The 19,972-nt window shown below is 52.3% G+C and overlaps 1 protein-coding gene across 1 annotated transcript in view; it reads left to right on the plus strand.

The window, feature by feature from the left end:
* Window positions 1-6,699, plus strand: part of QSOX1 (quiescin sulfhydryl oxidase 1) — a 40,765-nt gene extending 34,066 nt beyond the window's left edge. The window contains exons 12-13 of the mRNA XM_043520763.1: window positions 1,307-1,542; window positions 1,648-6,699. Of these exons, the coding sequence (XP_043376698.1) occupies window positions 1,307-1,542; window positions 1,648-2,268 (857 nt within the window). The 3' untranslated portion in view covers window positions 2,269-6,699. The remainder of the gene's footprint in view (window positions 1-1,306; window positions 1,543-1,647) is intronic.
* The last annotated feature ends 13,273 nt before the right edge of the window (window positions 6,700-19,972 follow it).

Raw genomic sequence — 19,972 nt, forward strand, 5'->3', positions numbered from 1 at the left:
GGGACAGCTGAATGCAGGGGGGGGGGTTGGAATTTGAGATGAACCTTGTGAGCCGGCTGGTCCCTTGGCTTGTAAAGCACAGGCCGGGCCTGACTCAGCTCCCCGATAACACTGTGCCTGCCTGCCACCACTGCGCAGTGAGGGGGCGTCTCTCCTCACAGGCTGATAACCCCAGGGGAAGCTGGGCTGAAGGGCGAAGCCTGGGGCACAGAGAGCTGTGAGAGCGCTCTGCCTGCACGCCATGGGCCGGCTTTGTTTATTCATTTCTCCTTTGAAAGCAGGAGGCGGGCAGCCACGGGTTAACTCTGCAGCCTGGCAGGGGTCTGGTGGAAGGCCGTGGGGAGGGATCGCAGACCCCCGAGGTGAAGGGAACAGGCAGCTGGTGGTGCTGAGCCAGAGACTGCCCCAGAGAAGCAGTTAAATCTTATCCGGCTTCCCACAGGGGGCTTTAAAAGCTGCCACATGCCCTGGGAGGACCCTCTTCCCAAGATGATTCTCCAAATGCTCCATTCGCATGCAGATGCTGCCCCTCCCCCTGTAGAGCAAAATTCAGGGGAGCTGGGACGAAAGCAGCTGGCAGCTGAGAAGGAAGAGGGAGCGAGAGTGGCCGGGCAGGGGAAGGAAGCAGGGAATGACTTCCTGCTTGTCGGTGTAGCCTCCCCTGGCAGGGGGGCATAGCACCCTCCACTCCAGCTCACAGCATTCACCTGGAACCCCCGTGGCCCAAGGATGTGGCCCGGGCTGACACCCAGGGACTCTCTGCCAGGGAGAGGGCAGAGGCCATTGAAGCCTGGGGGAACCTGCCAGCATTCGTCCCATTGTGGGGTGACTGTCCCTGCTCCGGTTGGTCATTTGCGGGGCAAGGGGGCAGAGAGGAGACTCCCAAGTTTCCAAGGGCTGCAGCTCTTGGCTACGAGAGCCTGTTCTTGGCACTAGGGTAGGCTGGGGGTTCTCACACGCCCGCTCCCTGACCCCCAGGATGGCTGAAGGGCACATGACCAAGCTGAGCTGCTCCTGCAGGTGAGTTGTGCATGACCCCCAAGTCAGGGTGATGTGCAGACCCCTCTGGAACTGCGCCCCTTGCTGAGAGTCTCACACTAGCAAGGGCCGAGCAGGCTAAGGCTGGAGGGCTTTGGGCAGGTTTGGGGTGTGTCTGTAAGTTCCGTAAGGCACAAAGGCTGCTCCCCTTCCTTCAGGGCTTAGGGGGAGGGTGTTAAATGCTGTGGTTATTGTACTGGGATCGTCCTGCTGCTGGAGCCCCTGGTGGGACTGAGTCTGAGGCCTTTGTTCCATCTGACTTATCCAGGTACCGAGACAGAGGACCCTGAATTCCCCAAGCTGCAGTGGCCTCCCCCGGACCTGTGCCCTCTGTGTCACGGTGTGGTCAACGGGCGCCACGTGTGGGACGAGGCAGCCGTGCTGCGCTTCCTCAAGGCCCACTTCTCCCCGGCCAACATCATCTTAGACTACACGGAGCCTGAGATGGTGCTGGTGGTCAGGCACAGCCGGGAGGCAAAGGAGGGAGCTGGAGAGAGGGCCATGGGTGAGGGGGAAGAGAGAGGAGAGGCGGAGGAGGAAGAGAGAGGGGATAACGGGAGAGGGGAGGAGGAAGAGAGAGGGGATAACGGGAGAGGGGAGGAGGAAGAGAGAGGGGATGACGGGAGAGGGGAGGAGGAAGAGAGAGGGGATAATGGGAGAGGGGAGGAGGAAGAGGAGGACGAAGGAGAAGAAAGGAGACCAGGGGAACCAGAGGCCGCAGAGGTGGGAATGGAGGTGGGTGGCTCGGAGAGACGAGGCTCCTCAGGGCCACGGAAACCAAGCATCGTCCGGATGAACCCCAAGACGCAGGAGCTGGAGGAGGACATTGTGGACCTGGACTCCTTCAGTGAGCTGCACTACAAGAGCAAAGCCCTGAAGGCTGCGGCCGTGGCGGCCAACAAGCGGTGGCGGCTGAGCAAGAGGGACACCATCCCGCTGCTGCTGGCGGACGACAGCCACCAGGACTTTGACTATGCCGCGGCCTGGGAGCGCTTGAGGCGGCGGGGGCGGGGCTCCAAGCAGCTCATCGGGGCCCTGGAGGAAGACGAAGGGGACGCCCTGAGGAGGAACCATTGGTTCCGCATGCTGGGAGTGGGCTTCTCCCGCCTGGACCTCAGCCTGTGCATTGTCCTATACTTCCTCTCCTCCATGTGCCTGCTGGGCATGTACACTTTCTTCCGCATGCGCACGAGGCTCCGCAAGGGCCGCCCCGGCTTCCCCACGGCTTGAGGCTGGCGAGGGTGCTGGCGGGGTGGGGGTGATGGTACAGGGCAAGTGCAAACGATTCCTTCCGGGGCTCTGTGGCTGGAGGAGCATCAGACTTTCTCCACCAGGGTTGCTAGGGCAGTGGGTGCAGCTGGACGGTTTCTGGATCTCACCACTGCTGGCTGCACGGACATGGGGCCGCCCATCAGATAGATGTGGCAGGGTGTTCTTCAGGGATCCAAGAGCCTTACCAAGCCACCCGAGCTCCTCAGAGACCTCAAGCGGAGCTGCTCTCGGGTCAGGGTGGAGGGCTGGAGGATGGAGTGAACTGGGAGAGGTGGGGGGGAGTTCTAGCTGCCTCCCTGCTTACAGTAGCTCAGCCATTAATAAGGACTGGGGGGCCTCCTTTCTGGTCTGGGGCTGTGAGCAGTTTGCCTTTGATCACTGGTGTCTCTCTGGGCTGATTTATCTGCCCTGGGCGCAACTTACCACCCCTCTGAAAGCGAGCTAGAGCTGCTGCGTAGAAGGTGGCCAGACCTGTTCTTGCTGAACTGGGTTCAAAACCTCTTCAGCGCACACCAGGCCTGCACTACAGCTCCAGCTACGCTATCAGTTTTCCCCATGTAGAACTAGCCCTTTGGGGTTAAACCACTAGAGTTGGGGCGGGGGAGGAGGGGGAATTGGGACAGCCAGGCTTAGTTAATATAGGCGTTGGGCGGTGGAAGGATCAGATCGCTGTGGGGTCACTAATGCTTCTTGTGTTTTGCGATCGGTTGGGCCAAGAGTTAGATCAGACTCCTTTCCAAATTCCCACCGGTCAGACAGACCAACTGGTACCACTGAGTAGGGGGCCAGGATGGCGTAGGGGTACTGCACAGCCTCTGCCCCCATCTCTAGTCCATCTCGGCTCAGCGGCGATTGCCGTCTGGCAGCTGTTCCATGCAGGGGGGTTGAGTGCAGCTCCAAGCGCAGCGGGATCCCCGCCACAGAAAGCCCCCAGCAGTAACTGCACCCTTAGCGCTCTCAGCAGAGAAGGAAAGGGTTGAATGGGCTCAGATGCGACGCTCATCACTTGCCTCTAGACGTGGTCAGGGTTAGGGGATGCTGTGAGAGCTGGCACACCCATCGCCACTGCAGTAGCTGGGCTTTCCCGCCTACGTGTCAGTCCTGCTCTGCGAGTTCTCATCCTGAGTTGCAGCGGGAGGGCAGGGAAAGAGTGAAAACCTGATCTGTCGGAGGCTGCCCCCTAAGTCCCAGGAGCAGTGAGGGCCCAGGGGTGCAAGGCTAGCAGAGGGAATAGCACAGCTGCATGCCCTGGTACTGTTTCCTGCTGCACCGTGGTGAAGGTGAATCCAGCCCCAAGCGCCCAGGCTGCCGCAGAGGGTGCAGAACTTTCCCTTTGCCAGATGATTCCTTCACTCTTGTAGGCCAGGATCACTAATCCATTCACCCCAAGGTGCTCTTGCACTATGCTTGGTGTAGGTGACACCCCCCCACAAATAAGGGACTGCGGTGCCACTGGCTAGAGATATGCGTAACACAGACAGGTGCTGAGGAAGTTGTGTAGCCAGAGTTAAGCCAGTTCACCTTAATCCTGACCTGAAACACTCCCCCTCCCTCCCCCCCGCCCCATGTACTATTTGTGTCACGAGCCACTGCGCTCCTTAGACTAATGCATCTCAATCCTATCTTGAAATACCACCTGCTCCACACTCTTGGCTTCCTCCTATGCTGGCTCTGCATTCGTGAGAGAGACCGAGAGAAATGGCCACAGGGGTCAGACTCACCAATTGGCATCTGGCTTCTGAAGTTCAGAGCTCGCAGGGGAGGAGTCGCTGTATTAACTGAGAACAGCTGTTACATCCAGCCTCCCTGCAGCCCAGAGCACGCTTGGGCACAGAGGTGGGTGGGAAAGGACATGGACCCTTGGTCTGACCACAGACCTTTCTGCTGGATCATCTAATTCTGTGCCACCTTGGCCTGTCATGTGGTTGAGGCTGTCCCCAGCCTTCTCCTGCGTATGGGTGTGGGGGAGGAGGGTATTAGTGCTGGCAGGGTTCTGTGTCAGCCTGTGCTGTGTTTCACCTGCTGGGGACATGCTCGGGCCAACGGGTCATCTCTCTGAAAGTCTGTCAGGCAGATTTGCTGCTATCCTCATGCTTTAACGTTAGAAGTGGGAGGAGGTGGGGAGCTTTGCCCGTCTCCCCCCTCCACATATTATAGTGTTTATGAAACTGGAACTCTTCCTTTTGGCACCCTGGGTGGGGCCAGCCTTAGAGCCAAATTCCCCTTGTACAATAAAAAGCCATAGAACATACCAGGAAGTCTTGTGCTGCTCCATTACCCCACTCTGTTCCCACCTGCTTCAGCATGCACGTATGGGCGCCTCCATTAGGGTTCCCGGCCACGCATTTGGGTGCTGTGTTTCGGTCTCGCAATCCCAGCACCCAGATGCACCTGGGTGCTTGTTCAGTACTGGGAATATCCCCGCCCACATCCTTGTATAGTGAGCACCATCAGCCCGGAGCATCTGATCTCTGCCCCCTGGTGTTAGCGCACCTCACCGGCCTGCAGATGCTTGTCACTTTGTTCAACCTTTCTATGAAACCCATTGTACTGGAGTCACTGTTGAGCTGAGGAAAGGGAATCCTAATGCAAATCATGGCACTGCAAGAGTTGCTTAACTTATCCCCAGTCATTCGCCAGCTCTTTGTGGCTTCCCATCCTGTCCTTTGGTTTGTGCATTGTTTTGAGTGAGGTCTGCAGGGCAGGGACTGTCTAGCACTGTGCAAATGACCTTTGGGCTGGTGGGATCCAGAAGCTGGCTGCCCAGTGGGTGAAGGAGCATTTCTTTTTGATTGTTCTGAACATAGCTCCTGGTACCATCCAAGTAACCCTAGGTACCCGTAGGCTTTCTTCAAAGGGTGCATCCAACTAGTTACAAGTTAGGACCAAGCTTTTCAAAAGTGACCAGGGATTTTGTTTAGCCAGGGATTTTGTTTTGAGAGGCCTCGAAAGGGCCTGACTGTCACAGGCTGAAAATCCCGCCCCTTTCAAGGTATGTCCAGTTTAGCATCTGAAATCACTGGTCACCTTAGCAGGTCCCTTAGGGCAAGGTTTGCAGGGTTTGCTCTAAGGCCTTGTCTGTGCTGTGGTTTTGTGCTCCATCGCCAGCTGGAAAGCCAATGTAGATTGTCTGCCTGTGCTTCTGCCACTGTGGCATCTAACCCAGGTCAGATAGCTGTAAAAATGCTAGCGGCCGATCTGTACTTACACCACCACTGGTGGGGCTCCTACAGCAACGATGGGTGACAGCCAGCCTGCCCCCCTGTGGACAAGAGCTAGGTTTTTATCATCTCGGCCCCCCCCCCCCTTTTTTTGTTTGTTTCTTTTTGCATCCCAAAACTGGGGAGGAGGAGGGGAGAGACTGGTGCCTGGAAATGGGGACTGCCCTGGAATATGGGGTGGGGGGGGGAGCAACCTATGATCACTCTCCCCATCCCCTACTTGGTGCTTGAGAACATCTCCTGCCCTGAGCCTCTCTGCTTCTTCCAGTGCAGCCTGGACTTGCTTTTGGGAGTGGTGAGGCTCCTGTGGCTCTCCCTTCCCTGGGCTTGTGCTTTCCTGATGGATCTGACCTAAGCCTGCCAGGATGTTTCTAAAGCCCAGAGTGGGATAGATGAGTTCTTTGCTCCTTTCCGAAATGTGCCTTTTAAAAAAATCTGGACTCCTGAGCTACAAAACATTGGCTCTGAGATCACCTGTGGATTCCTCCCTGATTTTCACTAGGTTACCTTCCTTTTGCCATCTACAGGCTGGAGCTGGGGGACCAGCTTGCTGGGCTGCTGGATTTTGGATGGGGCTTGGAATGTATCTGAGCCTCCCAGGACTGTGCCCATGAGGAGCTATGCTAGCCCACTCAGAGCTACTAATGGGCATCCCTCAACCCGCTGGAGTGGCTTGCTGCATGCCTGGTCCTTGATGAGCTGGTGTCTGTGGATGGAAAATAGCCACTCAAAGGAATTCTGACATCACATGATGGGGTCACACATGCCCTTTCATGTTGCCTGGCATTATGGGTCTTTGTGTGTCACTGGAGAGAACAGATTCCTTTGGGAAGGGAGAGGGGTGCTGCATCATTATCTATCTCAGCCAGTCTGCTGTAAGGGGCAGAGCTGCTTGCCCCAGCCCAGACCTTTACCTCAGTGTGTTGCCCCCAGGCTGAGGTCTGTGGAACGCTCTGCTCCAGGATGGGAGGAGGAGAAACATTTTTCTGTAGTTGTCACAAGAGGTTGGTTTGGTTTCATTTTCTTCACTTTCAAAGTGGTGGTTGGTTTGTGCTCTGTTCCTGGTGCCAGGCTGCTGCGACAGAAGGAACTGGGGTCTCTGAACGCGGTGGCTGCTTGTGTTAATGGAATAAATTATTTTTGCTAATAAATGTTCTGCTGCGTTGGATCACGTGTGTCTAAAGTGTGTTGAGTGTGGGTCTGACCTGCTGTGATGCAGAACAGCAACACAGGACGTGACCCTCACTGCTGAACTCCAGTGGGGCCAGCCAAGGAGCTGAGTGGGCTAGGGACCAGCCCACTTTTCCTTCATGCCCTTTTTACTCATCTCTTCTCCACCTCACCTCTCCTTGTGCCTCCTGTTCCTGGCCTCCTTCCACTAGCCCCCTCCTGGCCCTCTGACCACCTCTTTTTGCATCCCTAGTGCATGTGTGCTACTGACCACCTTCTTGGCTTGGGGGTGGGGGTCTGAGGAAAGACTTCTGATTCCCCTCTGTCAAAAGAAGTCCATGCACATCTCTACATCTCCTCTGTCTGTGCAGGATCCTCCAGTGCATCGGCCCTCCCTACCCAAGCCTTCGCTCAAAGCCAGGTACCACACTGCATCATTTGTCATCTAAAGTAGTAACCCTTTTACAAGGAGCATAGCCTTTGATTCCCCCCCCCCCCCCATGCTCTGCTCCCCTCTGCCATGTTCTGTCCCAAAGGAATTTAAAGTCCTATTTCCCCCATGCACCAACTCCACCCGGGAAGGGCCAGGAATAGATTTCCTTTCCCTCCCTGTTGCCTGGTTTGAATCCAGCAGAAGCTTTGCATCACTTAGCCTGGCCTGGCAGAGAGAGGATGGCTCAGCTGTTTTCAGAGTTCCATCCTGGTTGGCTGGAGACGAGCTCAAGGCACTCGGATGCCCATTGCTCTCCAGCCCTTAGCATCCCAGCAGCACTGAACTAAGCACAGTCACCTCACCTGGCCGTTTCTAGTTGTTCTCCCTGGCTGCCAGGTGCTCGCAGTGCTGCCCTGATATTGGAGCAGTAGGTTGGCTGTTGCAGTTGGTTCTCCTGAATATGAGACTAGCACGCAGGTGTCTTTGGTCCTTGATGAGCAGGGAATGAGAAAGGGGAGAGGATTATTAATGGATTATGGAGCCATTCACCTGTTGCCAGCTTGATTCTACTTTAGGGGGCTGTTGGGGCCACACCTGGTTGCCCGCTGTTCATGGCCCTGTGTCCGTTGAGCTGGTGGGGCTCCATTCAGCTCCTGATGGACAATTCATGTCACCACTGTCAGCACAGCCAGATCCTGATGGGGCTTCCTGGCCTGAGCCACGCGCCCACCCTAGCATGAGTCCTGCAGGTTGTGGTGAGGCACCTTAGTGGGGTGGGGGAAGCTTGCCTCTGCTCCTGGAGCTGTGGTGGAGGGAAGTAGAGGAGTTCTCTCTCCCCCTCCCCCCAGGCTGGCCGCCTCTGGTCCCTTTCACCAGTTCGCTTCAGAGCGGCACCTGAGAGCGGGCTCTGCCCTGGCGTATGGGCTCCTCTGCAGCCCTGTCAGACCAATCAAATGCCCTTGCCCCAAATGGTGTGTGTGTGTGTGTGTGTGTGTGTGTGTGTGTGTAGAGGCCTGGATGTAGGGTGAGGAAACACCAGAAACCATTTTCCCCATCTCCCCGTGGGCATGCTGGGCACTGTTGTCACCAGGTGCTGTTAGTACCCTCTCTCCAGGGACGGGTGTGTGCTTCTTCCCGGGATGCTGAGCGTGGAGGTTGGGGCAGGCAGCATGTCCTCCCTCCCCACTGTGCATCTTGCTGGGGCTTTGACTGTCTCGGTTTGTTTTCTAAGGGATTGAATGAACTGATGTTGCCTCCTCTTGTTTGCACTGTGGCCCCCTTCTCCCCATGCCCCACCTCTCCCCAGAGCTGCTGGCCCCATTTCTCCTGCCCTTTTATCCTTGTTACAAATCATTAAGGAAAATGGTTGTTTTCCAGAGCTGGTCCCGGGCCATCTGCTCCCCTGGCGCTGGCTAAATCCTCCTGTAACAAATTCATTGGGATTACGCCGGCCTCCTCTAATCCTGGCCCTCCCCCCGCTGTGGGGGATTTAAAAGGATTAGAGACCGGCTGATAATAAACTTTATTAAGGGGGGCAATGGGTGTCAATCCGATTTGGAGCCTTTTTTCTTGACATCTTCACTTTGCTCAGGTGGGGGTAGGGGAGACCCAGATGTACCACAGAAAGCAGGGTGCGCTGGCTCTGGGTGGTATGGGTGGCAAGGGGACCTGGTTCCTTCACTCTGTGCCTCACACCTGCTTAGGGCCTGTTTGGGAGCCAAGGGCCACTGGTGGCTGTGGGAAGAAGGCAGATGGGAGGGACAAGCAGTGAAGAGTCTTTCCCCTCTCTCTTCCTCTCTCTCCACCTGCCCCTTTCTCTCACTCTTGTTTCTTCTTTAAATCCTTACTCCCCACCTGTGTCCCTTTTCCCATCTCTCTCTCTGCTCCCCACCTCTTGGGGGCTCTGTCTAGTGCCTGCCCCCACCCACGCACTCAAAGCAGCACAGGAGGTCCCCCTCCTCGGGGAAGGAAGGGTCGCCATGTGGTTAAGGCACAGGCCTGGGGCTCAGGTGTTCTGGGTTTGGTTCTCTGCTCTGCCACCAACTCCCTGCGTAGCCTTGAGAAAATCATAGAGTCCTGTTTCCCTGAACACAGCAGGAATCAAACAGTTTCTGTTCTTCAGGAGACAATTTCTTTGCTCACCGTTCCAAGCCTCTTTCCAGCCAACACTTAGCCCAAAAGCTCTCCCTACGCTTTTCACCAGGGTCACGCTTCCCTGATTCTCTGAGGCTCCCTTGCTGCTTTCTCTGTGTGCTTCTTTCTCTCATTCTTTCTCAGATGCATATAAACCTCACCCACCCAGCCCTCTGCATTTACACTCTGCCCCAGTGAAACCCTCCGCCCACATAACTCAGATTCCTGAGCAGCCTCGAAAGTTGCCTGTGGCTGTGCAGTGACTCCTATTGTTTCAGCTATCTCACTCCATAAAGGAGCGGACGTGCTTCTTGCATGGATCCTGAGTGGAGGCTGTTATGCCCATTAGCTGCCAGGAGGTTTTCCCCAACCCGCAACATAACTGTACACCTGTTGAACCCTGTACTGTACCATCAATACCCTCTGTATGGGTTGGGGATAAAGTATCAGCCTTTCCAGCAAAAGGTATTTAATCTAAGCCTGTTTCCGCCTGCCCTCCTTCTGCCAGTGGGGAAATCATCCTGATGAAATGGAGAAAGCAAATGCCTCAATCTCCCCTTTGCAACACCCCCCCCCCCCTACACACTGCTCCCCCAGAATTTAGGGTTTGCCGGAGGCCACAAGGGAAGCCTCCCATGGGAGCATCATGTTAAGCTCTTGGCACATCTGCACAAAGCCCGTGGACACACTGGCTGCCCTGTATCCAGAGAGAACGTCTGCCAGGGGCTGTGTGCCCCAGACACTATTCATGTCCGTCACTGCCCCTCCCCGGCCCTGTGATTGATAGATGGGGTGGGTCCTCGTCATTAGCAGGGCTGCTGCTGCCTCTGTCGCCTTTCACCCTGATTTCCCCAGGGCGCCTGTGAGCATTATCTATAAACCTAAGGGGTCCTCCCCTCCCCACCAGCTGGTCCCCTCTTCCATCAAGTGGGCAGGGCCGAGGGGAAAGGACGGCTGCTTTGAGAGTGAAATACCCCAAGTTCAGCTCCAAGCATCTCCCAGCCAGCTGCAGGGGACAGTCCCTGAGCTGCCTTTTTCATGGGCTGTTTCACAGCGACGTGCTCGTGGCTAAGAGTTGGAACCATTTGTGCTGGCTGCTGTTAGTGTCAGGGCAATGCAGCGGAGTGGCTGCAAAGTTCCCCCCCGCACGGCCTAATGGCTTCTTCCAAGCATTACGCTTGGTGTCCAGCTTCATGGCAGAGACCTGCCAGGGGATGCCCACTGCCTTGTGCCCAGGCTGACTTGCAAACTGCACCCTGAGTCCAGTTAGCTCCCGGAATGCTTCACACTGCTGAAGGGCTGCTGCTCTTTATAATCCCGACATTTTGCATGGAAAAGGCAGGTTATGATGGGCGCTGCTATTGTCCTACTTAAAGCAACAGCTGATTTAACAGAAAGGCAGACTCAGCTTAGCTTGTCTTTGCCTGTGCATTTAGTACTGGTGAGAGATGCTAGACAGACAGGCCTGGAGACGGGAGTCCTGGACTCAGACACAGCTTTCACAGAGCACCGTGCTCTGCTTTACCCTGGCCAGACTGCCTCGAGGCGGTGACAGGGATGATGCCCTCTCCATCCTTGCTCAGCCTATCAATGTGCACAGTCCACTGTGCTGCATTGTCCAAAGGGGCCACTTGTGTTTATCATGCAAACGCCTGCCCTGTGGGGTCTAGCAGCTCATGTCACATAGGCCCCCCCCCCAAACATCTATTAATGACATGATCTCACTATGAACGGACAATCTAGCAGTAAGTGACATCTCTCCTTGCAAGTTCCCTCAGCCAAGCAGGGGACCCTGGGTAGAGCAGGGTGAAGAACTGATATTTCAGTTTGGTGGTAGTTCCAAAAAATTGGGAAAAAAAATTCAGTTTTTGGTGAACCAAATCTGAAATGTTCCTGAATTTTTGGTGAATCAAAAGTCTGTTTCAGGTCTGTTCTTGAGCATGGAGTTGTGTCCCTGACTATCTTGGCTAGTAACCATTGATGGACCTATCATTCATCACATTATCTAAGTGTTTTTTTAACCTGGTTATACCTTTGGCCTTCACAACATCCCCTGGCAATGAGTTCCACAGTTTGACTATGTGTTGTGTGAAGAAGTACTTTCTTACATCTGTTTTAAATTTGCCGCCATGCATTTCATTGGATGAATGAATGGTTCATGTGAAAGGATAAATAACCCTTTTTCTCCACATCATTCCTGATTATAGACCTCAATCATAGCCTCCCCGAGTCGTCTCCTTGCTAAGCTGAGTTTCAGAGTAGCAGCCGTGTTAGTCTGTATCCACAAAAAGAACAGGAGTACTTGTGGCACCTTAGAGACTAAGGTGCCTAAGAGACTTAGATGCATCCGAAGAAGTGGGTTTTAGCCCACGAAAGCTTATGCTCAAATAAATTTGTTAGTCTCTAAGGTGCCACAAGTCCTTCTGTTCTTTTTGCTAAGCTGAACTGTTCAACTCTTTTTAATCTCTCCTCACCTGGAAGCTGTTTCATACCCCTCATCAGTTTTGTTGCCCTTCTCTGTATTTTTCCAATTATAATATGCTTGTGGTTTTTTGAGATGGGCTGAGAACTGCATGCAGTACTCAAGGGGTGTGGGTGTATCATGGATTTATATTGTGGCATTATAGTATTTTCTGTCTTACTATCTATCCCTTTCCTAACGGTTCCTGACAGTCTATTAGCCTTTTTGCCTGCTGCTGCACACTGAGCAGATGTTTTCAGAGAATTATCCACAAGGACTCCAAGATCTCTGTCTTGAGTAGCAGCACATTTAGACCCCCCATCATTTTGTATGTAGCGCTGGGATTATGTTTTCCAGTGTGCATTACTTTACATTTATCAACATTGAATTTCATCTGCCATGTTGTTGCTCAGTCACCCAGTTTTGTGAGATCGCTTTGCAGTCAGCTTTGGACTTAACTATCGTGAGTAATTTTGAATCAACTGCAAACTTTGCTACCTCACTGTTTATCCCTTTTTCCAGATCATTTATGACTATGTTGACCAGCACTGGTCCCAGTACAGATCCCTTGAGGACCCCACTATTTACTTCTCTCCACTGTGAAAACTGACCATTTATTCCTACCCTTTGTTTTCTAGCTTTTAACCAGTTACTGACCCATGAGAGGATCTTCCCTCTTATTCCATGACCGCTTGCTTTGCTTAAGAGCCTTTGGTGAGGGACCTTGTTCAAGGCTTTCTGAAGTCCAAGTACATTATATTCACTGGATCATCCTTGTCCACATGTTTGTTGACTTCCTCAAAGAATTCTAACAGATTGGTGAGGCATGATTTCCCTTTACAAAAACCATGTTGACTCTTCCCCAACAAATCATGTTCATCTGTATGTCTGATCATTCTGTTCTTTACTATAGTTTCAACCAATTTGCCTGGTACTGAAGTTAAGCTTACGAGCCTGTAATTCCCAGGATCACCTCTGGACCCTTTTTAAAAAATCAGCCTTACATTCCTATCCTCCAGTCATCTGGTACAGAGGCTGAATTAAGTGATAGGTTACATACCAATTAGTAGTTCTGCTATTTCATATTTGAGTTCCTTCAGAACTCTTGGGTGAATACCTTCTAGTTCTGGTGACTTATTACTGTTTAACTGATCAATTTGTTCCAAACCCTCCTCTACTGATGCCTCAGTCTGGGACAGTTCTTCAGATCTGTCACCTAAAAAAGAATGGTTCTGGTGTGGAAATCTCCTTCACATCCTCTGCAGTGAAGACCGGTGCAAAGACTTCATTTAGTTTCTCCACAATGGCCTTGTCGTCCTTGAGTGCTCCTTTTGCACTTTACTTGTCCCGTGGCCCCACTGATTGTTTGGCAGACTTCCTGCTACTGATGCACTTTAAAAAATTGTTGCGGTTAGTTTTTGTATCTTTGCTAGTTGCTCTTCAAATTCTTTTTTGGCCTGCCTAATTACACTTTTACACTTGACTTGCAGAGTGTACGCTCCTTTCTATTTTCTTCAGTAGATTTCACTACCAATTTTTAAAGGATGTCATTTTGTCTCTAACCGCCTCTTTTATTCTGCTGTTTACTCATGGTGCCACTTTTTTTTGTTCCTCTTACTGTCTTCTTTATGGGGGGGCATACATTTTGTTTAAGCCTCTATTATTATGTTTTTTAAAAGTTTCCATGCAGCTTGCAAGCATTTTATTCTTGTGACTGTTCCTTTTAATTCCCATTTAACTAGCTTCCTCATTTTTGGATAGTTCCCCTTTTTGAAGTTAAATGCTGCTGTAGTGAGTTTCTTAGGTATTTTGCCCCCTAAAAGGATGCTAAATTTAATTACATTATGGTCACTATTACCAAGCGGTTCACCTCTTGGACCTGAGCGGGGAGTTGAACCTGAGTCTTTCACATTTCAGGTGAGTACCTTAATCACTAGGCTAAAGGTTATGGGTGGGTGGGGGCACCATCTTCTCCTGCAGCCATTTTGTAAATGGCTGAAAAGATTTGTGTCAAATTTGTGAATAGTTTGGGGTCGATCAAAATTAAACGGCAAGTCCAAAAACCTTTGCCCAGCTCGAGTCTTGGACAAACAGCTCAAGTCTCTGGAGGGCCCCCTCCTGCTGGAGTGTTTTAGGTTATTCCTTCTGTCCTTTTTTCTCCAGTTAGTGAACTACAGAATCTTGAGTGGGCAGCAATTGCCCAAGAGTGAGTGCCCAGAACAGCCCTCCTCCCCGTCCTCCTGAAAGGGACAAAGGGACGGCATGTCTGCCATGGGAGCAGGACAAGGGGAAGGGGCAGAAAGGGATGGCGCTCGGCTCATTAACCTGCATGGTGTGTGTTTCCTTAAACCAAGGGTCTCAAACTCAGTTTACCTTAGGGCCAGTGCCAGTCTTCAAATCCTCCCAGCGAGCCAATAATGTCACTGAAGAAGGTGTTCAGAAAAGAAAACATTGATATTGTATTTTTTATTTTGAATTTCTTAGAAATAATAAAACTGTCATACAACTTTACACAATTCTTCCCCTGCCAGAGGGTTTTTACTGTTTGCCAGACACCTGGCAAAGCTTCAGTTCTGTCAGTTTGCTGATGTTTGGCCTCAGTGACTGAGCAGTCGAAACCGTCAGGATTGCAGCAAGGGGTGCATCAGATAGTTGTGTTCGGTATTCTGACTTATTAAATTATATTCATTGTGGAAAAAAGTGATGCTGCCTCCATGGCTGACTCTGCCCGGCAACTAATGATGCTGACACCATGGCTGACTCTGCCCAGCAACTAGTGATGGTATCTCTGTCCCTCTCCCCCAGCCAATGGGAGCCGCGGGGGGTGGCGCCTGCAGCAGAGATTGCCAGCAGCACGTCTGCCTGTGTCTCTCCTCCACGGGCCCCAGTGGGGAGGTTCTCAGGCCGCAGATGGCCCATGGGCTGGTACTTTGAGACCCCTGCCTTAAACTCTCTCTTCTGGGCCCTATTCCTGTTCTTCTGCCCTCCCATCTCCAGATCTTCCTGTTTGGGTCTCTCTCTCCTCCCCTTGGCACCGTACCCTTCTTTAAAAGGTAGTATCTTCTTTCCTCATCCTGTGTTTCCCTCATTCCATGCTATCCATCCCCCTCCTCTATCCCCCCATCCTCTCCCCCAGGTTGAGTTGTCTCTATCCACCTTGACCCCACCCTTCTGCTGATCTCTTTGTGCCGCTTGCTTCCCCCTGCATTACATGGTCTCTCCATGATCCTCCTCCAGCCTTTCCTCTTCCCCCTCCCCCACCACATCATTCAACCCTTTCTCACCCATAGTATCAGCTCTCCTGCTCTCTGGGGTTCATTCTTCGGATTCTTCCTCCTTCCCCTGAAGGGGGCTGCTGCTGAAAAAGGGGTGCTGTGTTTCTCCGCACACCCACATATAGCCTCTCTCCTGAGGCACGGCTCCACCCTCCAGCCTGGTGTTTGCTAATTAGTGCTGCTTCTCCCTGTCTCCTCACATGGGGTCTTGATTTTGGCACCTGGTGCCTCCACCCGTGGTGACACCTCTCTGTGCTTGGGCCACAAGGGGCGCTGGTCCATGGGACAATAACTAATATAACCCAGTACCCAAACAACAAAATGTATTAATACAGGCCCCCACGAATGAAATGCCACACTCAGGAAGACCACTATAACACAGGCGACTGTACTGGGGACAGGAAACAAAGGCTCTAGGGATGGAAAGGATTAAGATGAACTAAAATACTCACACATCAACAATGTAACAAATTCCACACCTCCCTACATTCACTGCTGTACACAACTCCTCAGCTATCTCCTTAGCACTGGCCCAGGGAGATAGGACACTGAGGATAAATCCTGCGATGAGTGCTGTGATTGCTGGTTGGCTTGAACAAAAAGAAAGGCATTTCCTTACAGTATCTTCACCCCTGGGTGGGGTGGAGTCCTCTCTCAGCTGGAGTGCTGTGGCGGTCTCGGCTAGGTCAAGACAGCTGGCACTAGGTTGGCTCTCTGCCCCCACGCCCTGATTGCTGGTCTCCATAGGGCTGGAACTCCCTGATCGCCTACTAAATCCCACAACAGTTCAACATCTCCCTTTGGGTGGAGAGTGGGAGTTGAGTATCCCCAGGCTGTGCTGCTCCTAACCTAAACAGCCCCAATGTGAAACCGTAAGAATTCCAAAATTGTCTCTAGGGCAGCCTGTCCCTCCCACTGAGGGACTGAGCAGTCCAGGCTCCCCATTGCCCCAGCAAACTGTCTATATAAATCACTCCATCCATCCTCATTGGCTTTTGTAGGAATTTCCAGTCTTCTCCTTCCTCTCCCCAGACCTTCGGCAGGCTGGGAAATGGAGCCATTGTTGCTGTAGTTCAGTGGCTAGGACCAGAGTCTGGGTTCAGCTTTCCAGAAGCTGGCAGACTCCAAAGGGGTTTCACCCCCCCGCCCCCGCCAGCTACACACACATTCTCAGCCCAAGTGAGCTGAAGGGAAACAAAAATCCAAGACAGAACACTGTTAAGTCCCTGTGAGAGAGTACAGTGTGTGTGTCCCCTCGGGCACATGCTGCAACCTCTCCCCCTCGCAAATTTGCAGCTGCCCTGCTGACAGCAGCCTCCTAGACTCTTAAAAGTGCATCGGCAGCAACCATGCAAGCTTTCCTCCTTGCTGCTCTCCAGCCACTGTTCCTCCGCCCTAGCCTGGAGAGCACACTTCTATAAGGACGGGCAACTGGGTCTCCAGGCACATCCATCCTTGGCCTCTCTTGCTGAGACAGCCAGCGAGTGCTAGTTGTAGTTCTATGGACAATTGTCCACACGGGACTGGACTGAGACCAACTAACTCAATTGTCAACAAACAGCTGCTAGATGACAATTTGCATCCACTCCTGGACTTGAGCCAGCCCCTTCAAGAGCTATGTCTCCACAGCCCATTGCCAAGCCTTTGAATCATTCAGTCCCCACTGCTTTGGGCAACTGTGGACATGAGCGGAGATAGAATTAGCAGGTGTGCACCTGGGGGGATGCTAGAAGAGGATGGGACAGCCATGGAGCTACAGAAAGCCAGTCACCTCAGAGCTGCAGGGAAGTTCTGCTCAGCTCAGCATTACGGCCAGGCAGAGCAGTGAGATTTACAGAGGGAACTACAGCTGCCAGTGCAGGCAGGAAAAAGAGAGGCCAATAACCAGACTTTCTAAAATCCTGATTGGGGCATTCCAGCTCCTTCTAAGAACCTGGCCCAGGCTTTCCTCAAGGCCAGCACAACTGCCCTGACTTAACCACACGCAAGCAATTTGGTAGCTTCTTCCTCGGGGCTGGCTCAAGAAAGGCGAACTCAACTGCTGCTTGTGCTCTGCTGCAAGATGTGAATATGCACCATGCAGCTTTTCATGCTCTAAATGAGCCAGACGCAGGGCTCATGCCAAGGCGAGCAGAAAGGGTGCTGGCCACTCTGTACTGAGGCAGAACGGAGCAACTAAACTAAACTAAACAGGCCGGACTTGCCAACAAATGACCCTTTCCTTAGGGCTTTTTTACCGTCATCTGTTTTGCTATTTCAATAACTATGATATAGTTCAGGATTGTCACCCTATGCCCTGGGATGGAGCATACCTGTACAGTGTCCACATTGCAGCTGAGCCAGCAGGGTCTGGGTTTTCGCCAATGTATTAGCTCATGAAGCACTGACTGTATCTTTTGTTATTATTCACGCAACTTTCTTATCATGCATGATTCTGATGGTGGTGTCTACAAACCACACTTCAAGTTAGAGACAGCTGGGGTGGCTCAGTCCCACCAACAATGCCCAAGCTGTCAGCCATGTTATAAGAGGTGTGTAGTATCTCTAATATACTATAAAGAGTCTGGTGGCACCTTAAAAGACTAACAGATTTATTTGAGCATAAGCTTTTGTGGGTAAAACAACACTTCTTCAGATGCATGGAGTGAAAATTATAGATGCAGGCATTATATAATGACACATGAAGGGAAGGGAGTTACCTCATAAGTGGAGAACCAGTGTTGATAGGGCCAATTCGATCAGGGTGGATGTAGTCCACTCCCAATAACAGATGAGGAGATGTCAATTCCAGGAGAGGCAAAGCTGCTTTTGTAATGAGCCAGCCACTCCCAGGCCCAAATTAATGGTGTTAAATTTTCAAATGAATTTTAGTTCTGCTGTTTCTCTTTGAAGTCTGTTTCTGAAGTTTTTTTGTTCAAGTATAGCTACTTTTAAATCTGTTATAGAATGTCCAGGAAGATTGAAGTGTTCTCCTACTGGCTTTTGTATGTTACCATTCCTGATGTCCGATTTGTGTCCATACATAGGTCCGGTCCGGTTTGGCCAATGTACATGGCAGAGGGGGATTGCTGGCACATGATGGCATATATCACATTAGTAGACATGCAGGTGAATGAGCCTCTGATGGTGTGGCTGATGTGGCTGGGTCCTCTGATGGTGTCGCTAGAGTAGATATGGGGACAGCGTAGGCAACGAGGTTTGCTACAGGGATTGGTTCCTGGGTTAGTGTTTCTGCGGTGTGGTGTGTAGTTGCTGGTGAGTATTTGCTTCAGGCAAGGACCGGCCTGCCTCCCAAGGTCTGTGAGAGTGAGGGATCATTTTCCAGGATAGGTTGTAGATGGTTGATAATGTGCTGGAGGGGTTTTAGCTGGGGGCTGTACGTGATGACCAGTGGTGTTCTGTTATTTTTCTTGTTGGGCCTGTCCTGTAGTAGGTGATTTCTCGTACCCGGCTCGCTCTGTTAATCTGTTTCCTCACTTCCCCAGGTGGGTATTGTAGTTTTAAGAATGCTTGATAAAGCTCTTGTTGATGTTTGTCTCTGTCTGAGGGATTGGAGCAAATTCAGTTGTATCTTAGGGCTTGGCTGTAGACAATGGATCGTGTGTCATTATATAATGCCTGCATCTGTAATTTTCACTCCATGCATCCGAAGAAGTGGTGTTTTACCCACAAAATCTTATGCTCAAATAAATCTGTTAGTCTTTAAGGTGCCACCAGACTCCTTGTTGTTTTTGTGGATACAGACTAACCCGGCTACCCCCTGAGATCTAATATACAATGGTACCGCTGAGTGCACTACCACCTTCTGCCATAAGGGGGCACCTGGTGGTTCTCTAGCTGTGCTCATTTCGCAGCGGACACAGATACGAAGCAGGCCTCCAGGAGCTCATTCTGATTCAGCTATTGAGGGAGCAGAGTTCCTCTATGACTAGAAGAAGGGGGAGGAGGAGGAGGAGCTAAGCTAAGCTCCCTTCCGACACACGCCCCTACTTTAAACCCGACTCAGCAATGCTAGCTCGTAGGAGCAATACGAAGACACAGGTCTCTGTAAGGTGACTGGCTGAGGGCCGCTATCTTAGTGGAATAAGGTTAAGACCGAGCTCTTTCTGAAGTTCCTAGGTCAGCAGCTCTGCCTTGCTGGGCTGGTCTCAAGGAAGCATTGAGGCACACGTCCCTTGGGTGTGGCGAATTGGGGCAACCGCCCCGGGCCTGCGCTTTGGGGGCCCTGCAGGAGGTGGGTAGGGAGGTGAGGCGGGTGGGCTAGTGGGGTGAGGAGGCAAGCGGCAGGTGGACAGGGGACAAGGAGAAGCCCCCATACCAGAATCCCCCCCTCCCCCAAGTACCTCCTACCCGCCAATGGGCCCCACCGATCAGTGTCTGTCCCCCGTTCCCCCCCCTCAGCGTCTGCCGTGGATCGGCTGTTTTGCAGCATCAGGAGGTACTGGGAGGAGGGGAGAAGAGTGAGGGCGCTTGGGGCAGGGGGCAGAACTGGGCAGGGAAGAGGCAGAGCAGGGGCAGGAAGAGGCAGGGTGGGGCCTTGGGGGAAGGGGTGGAGTTGGGGGCAGGGACTGTGCAGAGCCAGGGGAGCACCCCCCAGCAGATTAGAAACTCGGCACCTATGTCCCGGGCCCTGCACCCCTCAAGGGATGGCCCTGTGTTGAGGTCATTAACTCACTGCCCCATCTTGCTGGATTGAGGTTAGGCACAGACTGTTGTGAGGTCGCTGTCAATGTCTTCACTAAGAGATTGTTTCTAAAGGAAATGTGGTGTATAGTATTCCCATTGTAATCTGTCACTTAAAATTCCATGGGTTTTCTTGCTCCTGCTTCCAGGACTGTTGAGGGAGGGGGAGCCTGTAGAGAAGTGTGGGATCTGGGCCTAGCAGCAGTCAGGCAGTCAACAGCCAGCCTAGAGCAAGATGGGGTGAGTTGAGCCTCTCTGTTTAGGGAGCAGCCTGCTTTGTCTCTCT

Source organism: Chelonia mydas, chromosome 8 (genome assembly GCF_015237465.2).
Source record: "Chelonia mydas isolate rCheMyd1 chromosome 8, rCheMyd1.pri.v2, whole genome shotgun sequence".
Classification (NCBI taxonomy): Eukaryota; Metazoa; Chordata; order Testudines; family Cheloniidae; genus Chelonia; species Chelonia mydas.